The sequence below is a fragment of the Schistocerca americana genome, chromosome 6 (assembly GCF_021461395.2).
Source record: "Schistocerca americana isolate TAMUIC-IGC-003095 chromosome 6, iqSchAmer2.1, whole genome shotgun sequence".
NCBI lineage: Eukaryota > Metazoa > Arthropoda > Insecta > Orthoptera > Acrididae > Schistocerca > Schistocerca americana.
In genome coordinates, this window is record NC_060124.1 from 80,946,983 (window position 1) to 80,959,116 (window position 12,134).

The window sequence follows — 12,134 nt, forward strand, 5'->3', positions numbered from 1 at the left end:
TGATATTTAATTGGGAGAATGTATTTAGGTATTCTAAGAATTTTAGTTTATCAGCCTCACCACAAGTCCATATAGCAAAGATGTCATGAATGCAAATAAGCCTCCTCCAAGTGATCCATGAAAAGGTTTGGATAGGAATTAGCCATCCTGGTTTCCATGCCTGTGCCCCATATCTGTGTGTCTACCCCTCAAAGGTAAAGTAGTTCTTTGTAAGTATGAAGTTAAGTAACATGAGTTGAAAGGGTGTCACAGGATTGGAATCAGGTGGATGCTGAGTAAGGAAATGTTGAGCAGCAGACAGACCATGTACGTGGGGGATGTTGGTATAAAGGGAGGTGGCATCAGTGATGACTAGCAATGTGTGTGTTGGGAGTAGGATGGACACAGATTTCAGATGATCTAGAAAATGGTTGATGTCTTTAATATAGGAGGAAAGTCTTTGTACTATGGGTTGCAAGTGTTGATCAGCCAAGCCAGATACACTGTTCAGTGGATGGTTTGAAACAAGCTACTGTGGGACACCCAGGATGATTGGGTTTGTGGATGGTAAAAGGTGGTAGTGTTTGGTGTGGGTGGGGTAAGAAGTTCTTTGGGTTGAGGTGTTAGTCCTTGTGAGAGCCATCTGTGAATAAACATATGTCATATACCAACCGTTATGTAAACACTGTTTGACCTTTTAGTTGTCATGACTACCATCAGGTTATGAGTTAGGATGAAGGGGCATAGGCACAGGGTGCATACTGGCAACACACAATATCCTGTTGCAGACCATGGTCTACAACATGACTGTGGTGATTTTGGTGCCTGTTTCACCACATGGACCATCTGGATTTCTCCCCCAGTTTCTCAGAACTACATAGGTGAAAACTGTCCTCGGTTCTTACCACCCAACTAGCCTTAATTTATGTTGATTTCTGCACAGTAACTTTTCCTTTCTCCATGCACTTCTTGTTTTCTGTATCTTCCATTTTCCGACCTGTCAGTTTTTCCCCGCTGCCTCTCACCTCTATCACATACAAAGCACTTAGCTTCCTGTTATTATCTGATCATGCACAATGATTTGGCAGTCATCTGTCTTGAATATTACCCTATCTTCTCCATTTATGCTCTCAGGTTTTCAAATCTTGGCCAGTGCTGTGTCATAAGTCTTCCCTGACCCAGGGTTCTCAATGACTTTTCTGAACTCTTCCCATTTCCTAAACCTCACCATCCTTCTCCTTCACCTCTCTTCCTTCTCTTCCAACCCTTCTACCAGGAGGGGGGCTCCTGAAGCTTGCAATTTTAAATACTTTTGTATGTGTGTTGTTCTGTTGCTGCTTGGTAAGTAGATTCTTTATCCACCCAATTACATTATATTTTCAGAAACTAATTTTCTTTTATTAATCTTCTATTTTATCTGTCATAGAAAAGACATCTTGTTTATGTAGAAGCATTGTATACCACAAGTTTACTTTTTATGGCAAAGTTGACACAATTGATTATAACAAAGCACTAGTGGTGACCGTTTCAGGCAATTTGGCATGGGTGCAGCAGGGAATGGTGGTGATTGGGGGGGGGGGGGGGGGTGAGGGGAGCAAGACTGTAATGGGGGGAGGGTGGCATGTGCAAGTGAATAACAGGTCGTTACGTGCTCATTCAGTTGATCGACATTCAGGTAATTGATGATTTACTGTACCATGCATGAGGAAGTAGCATTTTTTTCAAACAGCAACTTCATTTTACTTCTTGACATAAACTATACCACTAAACAATGTAGTTACTTTATCAGTGCATTATACATTATTAGTAAGTAGCCCTGCACCAGAGGAGACGTGAGCTTTTATTCTCTCATAAAGATAAATTACGTAGATTATAATTACAGTTATTTCAATAAATCTGTGTATTAGTGTGTTGTTTTTAGCTTACTATGAGAGGTTTCACATTTCTTTACGTATTATTCCAGGAAACGTGAAAAACTGTTAGGTCAGTTGGACCTCCCATTGTCTAAAATTGTAGTCAGGTTGCAACCGTACAGTAAACTTGAATAGTCTGGTTTAATTGTTCTTTTTTCATTTCAGAAATTTAACTAGAGCTTATCTCATCATTGTTTAGTTCACATTTTTCCAATGTAGCCTAAATTTAAATTGTTTTATTAATAAAAAACTTTGCACAAGTAGTTTGTTTGCAGAAATTGTGTAAAGACCAAATTTTTGTAGACGGGTTTTATTGTTCATCAGTAATTTAGTTGATTTATTCCTACTGAAATATTATTTTCATCATAATTGTAAAGTTGCGACTTGCCATAGAACTGTTAGTTTAGAGGTTTTTTGTGTGATGGGTGTAGTAGTTCTTTCCATGGGAGTGACTAGGGCAGTGGAAATTGGAGAAGGGAGTCGGGCTCTTCAGTGGTTTTGTAGTATATGTAGTAGATATAATCATCACGGAACATGAGGGAAAAGTAATGCCCTTACAGCTGAATTAGATAAAGTTGGTAAAGATTTGGACAAATGAAGGAGGTAGAAAGGTAAAACAAGATGGGAAGCAGCACCAGAAAGAAGAGACGTAGAATGTCTGACAGCTTTGTGGTGAATGTAAAAAATAAGGTTGACCTGTTGCTTGTGTTAGAAGCTGAGAAGCCACATGCAGATGTAGATGTAAACAGGGCACAGCAAACTTTTTAGCAGTAAATGGAAAAGTAATAATGTAGGGAAGTCATTAAAGGAAAGGAAATTTCATTGCTAGGTAGTTATCTTGCTGCATGCATTCACTAACTTTTGCAGGATACCTAGGATCAGAATATGTGATCACTATTTTTTTAACCTAGTGCTGGTGTAGAGCAGGTCTCACATGTGTGATATGGTAAAGATTGCATCAAGACATATCACTGTTGAGTTTGTTTCTGTTCTGAGATGCCATGACTGACTTCATTTGAACTCTTCTGTCAGAAGAGTAAATTTTGAGTTGGAATGGCTGCTTGTATTGGGTGCAGGGTCATATGTTGGCATGATTCCTGTTGATTCTGTCAGTAGACGGCATTATACTATGCGCGACCTTCACCTCAACAGGCAAGGGAAAGGGAAACTGTCTGGGCCAGTACTAGAAAATTTAAGGGGAAGGGGTGGGAGCCACTCTTGTGAGTGGTAAAATACCATTTATTACTGGTGTCAGAATACCTTTTTTTAGTATAAGGAGGACAGAAAGATAAAGTTTAAATAGAGCTTAGGATTGAAACAAACCTTCAGTTTGAGAAAGAATCCAAACTATATAACTCTGGCATATTGTGCTCTTGGTTAAAAATTTTCAGCAATCAGCAGAAATTTTATTTCCATCCAATTTTTAATCGGTCATTGTGAAATGAGTGCTATTTTTATTGCACCAATATCTTCAAAGACTAAGGAGTAAAAACAGTGAGCTACTTCTATGCATTGATGAATTAGTCATCAAACCCAGTTGACATAATCCAGCTCCCGGAACGTCATATGATCAGTCGCATGGGTGTGTAAAGTACTGCGGGATTTAGGATAGCGTCTTGCTTTTGTAGAGCAGGAGTAGAGAAAACTGGACTTTCAATGTTCTTCAAGAATAGTCATTATTTAAGAACATACATATTTCATCAGTGTTGCCCAGAGCAGTATATTGAAGCACATGAGACATAAGTAGAACTTTAAGAATCATTTATTATAATACTAATCTATCTTAATTGATACTGTAAACTTTCTGATTAGGGTAGCTAATTGCTCACAAACATCCATTGATAATATGTCCACAGAAAGGTATATGAATATAATTTTATTACAAAACCAATAGTCAGTGGCCTGTGAGAGCATGACATGCATCTCTTTTTGTTCAATGTTAACACTGGTTAAGATATCAAATCTATTAAATAGGAATTCGAAACGGTAGTCATTAAACCAAAAATTGATTATTTTAGGACTTTCTTGAAGACATGAAATGGTGTGATGTATACAGTGCTAATCGCATGAAGGAAAAAAAAAACACCACAACACTTTTATTATAAAAGTACTTACCTTACATGAATAGTGTTTTCATCCAAAAGTAACCCAGATTAGCCCAGAGTGTACAAAGAAGCCATGGATTACTCAAGGAATAAAGACATATTGTAAAACAAAATGGAATAGTACCTCTCGTGCAGAAACAACTCTGATGTTGATACTCTAGCTCATTACAAGACATACTTGCAAAATATTAAAGATAGTAATACAGACATCAAGGCAAATTCATTGTGATGAAAAGATAATCAAATCAGGTTACAAAATAGACAATATTGGATATAGTGAAGGAGGAGACTGGTAGAACGAGACACGCATAGAAGCAGATAACATTAACAGCAAACTATACATTGTTAACAGATTTGTGCAGTGTTGCAGAACTTTTTAAGAAGCATGCTACTGGATAATGGGGTTGTCAGGTTCAGTAGACACTGTCCTAGAATATCTAAGTATAACCAGTCAATACACACTACTTCATTAATATCACTATGACCCTCACTACACCATTACAAGTAATGTCCACCATATAATATTTAAAACTAGACTTTTCTAGTGGTTATGATAAAATAACAACAAAGTTAGTGTGTGTTTCTTAGATTAGCAATGTATTAAGTTGCTTTGTAACTACTTTATCAGTGGAACTTTCCTGGAATGGTGGAAGTATGCCACAGTGTTAATGTTTTATTTAAGAAAGGTGATAAAGAAATACAGCCAGATTTCTATCCAATTTCACTTTTGCCAGCGTTCTTGAAAATTAGTGAAAGGTAATGTGCGATCAGCTTCTTAACCATCTGATAATTAATATATTGTCAGTGTTACAATTTGGATTTCTACAATGAGAATGTACTCAATTCATTAGACAATAAATTACAGACGACTAGTATATTTTATGATCTGTCCAAGGCACTTGACTGTCTGAATCACAATATCCTTGTAGGTAAACTAGAATATTACATTGTAATAGGAGATGATGCAAAATTGTCTGAATCCAGATTCTCTGCCAGTAAGCAAAGGGTGTTAGTAGGAAAGACACACACATTAAGCTATCAGGCATCATCCAACTGGGAATTAATTGCTTATGGTGTCCCAAAAGGTTCCATTTTAGGGCCCTTACTTTTCCTTGTGTAGGTCAATGACCTTCCATCAGAACATTACCTGATGTAAAATTTACCATAAATGGCAGATCAAGTATAACATTAGAAAGATTGGTTAATGAAATTTTTATGGACATTATTAGTTGTTTCTAGCCAGTTCTTTGTCACTGAATCTTGAAAAACACACTATATGCAACTTAGAAATTGTAAGAGGTTTTCTGCCAGTACATGTTTAAAATTTGATCACGAGCAGATAGAACTTGATAGCGTCACATTTTGGGTTTACAGCTTGATAATAAATTCATCTGGGAGCAGCATACCAAAGAACTGCTGAAACACCTAAACAAATCTTTACTTGCAGTGAGGATGTTGTCAAACGTAGGTGATATAAAAATAAAAGATCTAGTGTACTTATGTTACTTTAATTCCATAATGTCATACGGGATACTTTTTTTAGGCACATGGGTCAACCCAAACTAAAGTCTTCAGAGTCAGAAAAATGTGTAATAAGAATCATTTTTGATGTGAACTCATGAACATCCCGCATAAGCCTATTTAGGGAACTAGGGATGTTAACAGCTACTGCCCAGTATATTTATTCATTAATGAAATTTATCGTAAAAAATGCCACTTTTTCAAACCAACAGCTCAGTTCATAGAATCAGTACTAGAAATAATAATCTTCACAAAGATTTAAAGTCACCTTAGCTTGGCACAAAAAGGTGTCCCTTATTCAGAAACACAGTTTTCAATAACATGCCAGCACTGATAAAAAGTTTAATTACCAATAAAGTTCAGTTTAAGAGGAGCCTAAGGAATTTGTTGGTGGCAAACTCCTCCTATTCCATTGATTAATTTCTTAGTAGGATCAGCTGATATGTGAACGTTAGTTATAATATCAAATAACGCAAGTATTATGTAATATCTGATTTCTTATAACTCTTTAAATGAAAATATCTAAAAGATTTTATTTTTATTATTCCACAAGAGTCAGATTCATGTGGAATCTATGGCAGATACATTAGCATACTTGTTTCTGTTTGTAAATATTTATTGTGCATTCTTGTTTTTTGGACATGTTCTACATCCTGGAGGACCACCTCATTGTGGATGTATTGGAATGAAAAATGCTACTTGTTCACTTTGTGTCAGATGTCAGATAGAAGTCTCTGTTTTGATCAATTGAAAGACTGTATGACAACAAAGTGATATTCACTTGTTTCTGGTTGCCACCTAACTTAGCTTCCAATAATGATTGCTAGTATGTAGATACTGTTTCCTGGTTAGCTTCACTATCCTGAGTTGTTACTTGTGAAGTGGTTTGTGAGTTGTATGTATTTTGTAAAAGAGTGGTGAGTCTGAGGTTGCTTCAAGGATGACACCATCAACTCCTTTTACTCCTATTCATGGAGAGAGAACAGTGAGTCAGAGCCAAGCTTGCAGAGCAATGCTACGTGTTGTAAAATGATATGACATTGAGAAATAGCAGATCAAACTGCTATACTCGCTTGCTCAGTCTAGAAAGCAAACTGTTGCCTACACAGAAAAAGTATAGCCAGCCTACCTGGAGTTAATTAATACTCATCCTGGAGAACTAGTGCAGTAACTGCTACATATTTTGTGAGAAGGAGTAGCTTCATTGAACCCATCATCAGATTTAAAACATTTCGTATTATAATACATAAAACACTAAACGCACCATCTGCTAACTAGGGTTGGCTGTGCTGAAACAACTGGTCTTGCCAACTAAGGCCATTCTGCTTATGTCGAAACAGTGACTCCTATCGGTCGCCAGGCCGTGGATTTTTAGAAAGTGAACAAACTGCACATCTAATCTGGTTAGTTTCAATTATTTGTTTGTGAAGTGTCCCGTGGTGTGGACACTCCAGCAAGAACACATGAATATCCAAAACAATACACATTTTATTCGTAAGTTTCAGTTCTGAATGTTTGAGGCTCAAATTAGTAAGTAAAATCTTATTACTGCACTGAAAACAACAAAGTTGAAAATGGAGTTCACAAAATTCCTCCTCTTGAAATTTGTAAAGGAAACAAAATAGTCTCTTTCAATTATTTCAGTTAATTCTTGGATCACTATTTTGAATATGAAACACTGTCGTGTGGGCATTCTGTTAGTAAACACTGCAAATGAAAAACTTGAGCCTCTTCAACAAAATATTGCCTTCCTCAGCGTAAAAGGAGAAATCTTAATTACACTGGCAAAAACTAAAGTCCACACATAAAGTGCCCTTGTAAACATAGTTTGCTATGACAGCCAGAGACAAGTCTATTGATCAGTTCGCCAAAATAAAACACTGCTGGGATACCACACTTCCAGCAGAACGGAGTGCTGGCAGACTGGGCTGAAGAGCAGGTGGTGCAGCGTGTGGTGGTGATTGGCTGCGTGTTCACAGGCACCAGAGAAGCTGCTTGCAGAGCCATCAGTGCAGCCCTAAATACACTGTTGATGAATGCATACAGGATTCCTATTGGTGGCATCACGTGTTTGTGGAAGCATAATGTAGTGCAGCATTCTCCGCCAATGAAGGCGGTGGTGCGTGTGCATCCTCCCTGGTGACTCTGCACCAAAGGGGCCATGCGGCACCAGCCATTGAACTTTGCCGAAGCTTGCCTGCAGCTGCTGGTTTGCTACAGGCATCACATGGTAGGCCACCTGCTATGCTATTTCAGCGGTGTAGCATTGGTGCGTAGCTGCGCGCACCATTTTGTCTTTTGTTAATGAGTGTTATGACTCATTCTACACACCTAAAACAGTTATCCTACTTCATGCGATCCATGAAACTGGACGGATGGATGAATGAACGGAAGGTAAACTTGTATATGCTGACACTTTTACAGTTGCATATACAGTAAAATTAAAATTCTAATTTAGCTATTATTTACACAGAAGCTTTTTATCTCTAAGTAGTAAAATTTAGTGGTATTTCAAAATATCAATGTCATTGTTGCTAATCAGCCCAGTTTGGCATTACTATACCTTGCAGAAATGCCTGCAGTAACTGCTTGTGCCTGTTTGTGTGGTACTAAAGTCATTTCACATCCTTGACAGCTCTCCTTGAAGATGAGATTAACAGAACATAGGCTGTGAATGAATGGATACATGAATGGCAACATAAAAAAAATCACTAATTATGTCCTCTGTTTGCCAGGTTGAGTACTTTTTACTTTGATTTTGTATTTTGCCGTGCAGCTGATGCTTCGTCATGTAGGTGAATTATTTAAACTAAAGTGCATTTTGCTTGCTTATAGTTTTTAAAATTATGTTGCACTCATATCTTTAGTTATGATTGTTGTTTGAAGGAAGAGTATTAGAGGGGACATAATGGGCTGGATCCATGCTAGGAAGGACCAGAGTTAACTAACCAGCCTGATTCACATATCTCATGGGTTTTCAAATCACTTCAGAGAGGTCCTAATTGGGTTATGCAAACTCGACCTACACTGCTAGTATGCCCTTACACATACTAGCTGCCAGCTACTGTGTCACTTGTGTACATGTCATCACCATATACAGGCATGTCGACTCCATGTTCATTGACAACACGGTCCCAAAAACCATTTGTGCAAGCCCTGATGGAGGTTTCATCAGATTTGACCCAGTGACTGTTCCCTAGAGTGCTCACATAAGGCAGATACTTCATCTCTTGTGCTGCTTCCTGCATCGTGCTACAGTGTATACTGTTTGCCAGTCATTTTATTGTTTTTGTTTTGATATACCATGTAACAACATAATCTTCACAAAGAAGAATGGTGCGAACTTTTTGGTTATTTTGTTGATGACTTCAGGAAAACAAAATTATTGTGTACCATTTGGCATTAACTGTTCATCAGCGGTTGGATGTGTTTTGCAAAAGAACCAGCTTTGTTGTTTTTGACTTTGAGTACATTCTGTCTCCAGTCCTGCTTCAGTGCTGTATATAGATCTTGCAATTTTTAGGTTCACTTCTTCAAGGAGCATTTTTAAACAAATTTATTTTTGAGCTTCAATCGCATTGAATGGAATCAGTCAGGAACTTGCGTCTTGTTCACGTGTAAACTTGTTCACGTGTAAACTTGTTCACGTGTAAACTTGTTCACGTGTAAACTTGTTCACGTGTAAACTTGTTCACGTGTAAACTTGTTCACGTGTAAACTTGTTCACGTGTAAACTTGTTCACGTGTAAACTTGTTCACGTGTAAACTTGTTCACGTGTAAACTTGTTCACGTGTAAACTTGTTCACGTGTAAACTTGTTCACGTGTAAACTTGTTCACGTGTAAACTTGTTCACGTGTAAACTTGTTCACGTGTAAACTTGTTCACGTGTAAACTTGTTCACGTGTAAACTTGTTCACGTGTAAACTTGTTCACGTGTAAACTTGTTCACGTGTAAACTTGTTCACGTGTAAACTTGTTCACGTGTAAACTTGTTCACGTGTAAACTTGTTCACGTGTAAACTTGTTCACGTGTAAACTTGTTCACGTGTAAACTTGTTCACGTGTAAACTTGTTCACGTGTAAACTTGTTCACGTGTAAACTTGTTCACGTGTAAACTTGTTCACGTGTAAACATTAATTCAAATTTGAATGTACTGTGATGTGTCTGTCTCATGGCAAGTCATGTTTTCGATCGCGTTGTGCACAGCATCGTCTTTTTTTGGGATGACAACCAATTTTGATTGGTGTTCAGAAAGTTCGTCACTAGAAGAAGCACAACTGTAAAAAAATTCTACAAACAGGTTGATGCAAGCCATTGTTGAAACTTAGGCCTCTGTGAATATTGTCATACCACACTGAATGCAAACCTTCATGTGGAATTCCTGTTTTTTTCACAACATTGTTCCTTCAAGTGCTCATGCTATTCAACTTCTCTGCCAGTTTCTCAGCTATTATTGTTTTAACAACAGTAATGACAAATTTTAAAGCAATTGTAACATCCTATCTCATTAGTGGCATCTGGTGATTATCTGTGAAAACTTAAAATGTAATGACTGTATCATCACATGACATGGGCTCTGGTATCCTACACGAGCCTACCAAGGAAATTGGCACTCACTGATACAGCAGAATACAGTCTCTTAAAAATTTCATGATGACTCTATAGGTTATTAAATTTTCTGATGCAAGTATAGTGGTTGTGATACTACTGGGAAATTGGCAATTCATTGCACCTGGGCACCTGCACAGAGCTACGTTCTGTTCTCAAAACAACTCACACTTATATTTTTATCTGCAAACTGTTTTTATGATCTACAATATGGTACAAAAGTTACTATTGATAAATCCATACCACAGACAGAGAGACGTCACACAGTCTATTATTGTGTACTGTCTGTAACAGAGTTGTGCATTTCATCTGTAAACATACCATTGGAGCTCTTGAAATAGTTGTGTATTTTCTCATTTTGTCTAGCTTAATCTTCTTTCTTAACTAAGGTCTGAACAGCATTAGATTTCATGGGCTATCACATTTAGACTTTCAGAAATCCACATCTCCCTTTTAAATTTGAAAAGCCTCATTATCATCTTGGACAAGAGCTTTATTTTTCATGACCGCAATAATTACGAGGGTTGCCCAGAAAGTAATGCACAACTTTTTTTTTCTCAACTGAAAACAATGCTGTAAGTGCAAAACATTATGTATGTATTATTTGCAGTCTCCTTAGTAAGTGCACCAAGTTTCTGTCACTTCCGACAGACAGCGTAACAGCAGGACCATTTCAAAATGGCTCTATAGGTGATGCACATTGCAAGCAATAGGTGATCCACATTATAAGCAATGTCCCATCATTGAATTTCTCTCTGTGGAGAAAGAAACTGTGGGGAATATTCAGATTCTTGTGCAAAGTCTATGGAGCATCTGCTGTGGTCAGAAGTACAGTTAGACACGGGACATGGAGAGTGAGGCCCTTAGTTGGCGGTTCACGGAGCTCCACAATTTGCAGCGGTCGGAGAGACCATCCACGGCTGTCACACCTGACACGTTGGAGAGAGGTGATGTTATGACCAAGGACATGCATTACGATTCGGTAGTTGGCGTCGAATGTGTCAATCGGCAAAGGAAGTGTGGGTGCAACTATCCTCACTCTCGGATATTCAAGGATTGGTACGGTACCAACAGGGCATACACGCCCTTGTTTTGACGTGGAGGAAGGCCACAGAACACGATGGAGGCTACGTGGAAAAATAGGGTGTGTAGATAAAACACCATTCTTTCATGTTTGTAATTCTCATTATGTTCAGTAAAGAATTTTTTAAGAAAAAAATGTGGTGAATTACTTCTGGGCAACCCTCGCAGTTGCTATCAACGTTTCGTGGGTATACACGAGCCTGGGAAATTGATAAGAGTTCAAAGTATTCAATCAAATTAAATTTTTGTATTGTGTTATGATGCAGTACTTCATTTATGGGAATATTATTTCATTGTTAAAATAAGAGTTGATCATGTAATATAACAGAGATTTTTTTTTCTGCCTGTAGGACTTCAATATATGATGGATATGCGAATCTACGAAAGAACTATGTACATTTCATGCACGATCTCATATATTTAGAAGAGTATGATGGAATGGTGGGTATTCAAGTCTATAACATGTGTGGCGTGTGCCTGGAACTCGTTACACACAGTGGCTCATCACAGTTCAAGCTTGAGGTATGTGCAGTGAAATATCTTATTTGGGTATTCCACAGAACTGTTGAATTATAGATTTACACAGGGTATGGAAAAAATATGGAAACACAAAAAACGTAACACATTACCATGCCTAATGCAGTGTGGGAAACCTGGTTGCATTCAGACCAGGTTACAATTGTCTCAGTATGGATCAAAACAGGTGCTGCATGCTTTTGAATGGAATCTTATACCATTCTTCCTGCAAAATAGCAAAATAGTGGAAAGTTCAGGTAATGATGATGGAGGTGGATTGTGATCATGCACCCTTCTCTGCAATGTAGGCCACAAAGGCTCAATAATATTGAGATGTGGTGTCTTTGGCAGACAAAGCAGATGCTACAGTTCATTCTCATTTTCACAAACCAGCCCTGGACGAAGC

General features: G+C 37.9%; 1 protein-coding gene across 1 annotated transcript in view; it reads left to right on the forward strand.

Moving 5' to 3' along the window:
• Positions 1-12,134, forward strand: part of LOC124619556 (putative helicase MOV-10) — a 343,693-nt gene that overhangs the window by 166,584 nt on the left and 164,975 nt on the right. Inside the window, exon 9 of the mRNA XM_047146034.1 lies at positions 11,563-11,734. Coding sequence (XP_047001990.1) covers positions 11,563-11,734 — 172 coding nt within the window. The remainder of the gene's footprint in view (positions 1-11,562; positions 11,735-12,134) is intronic.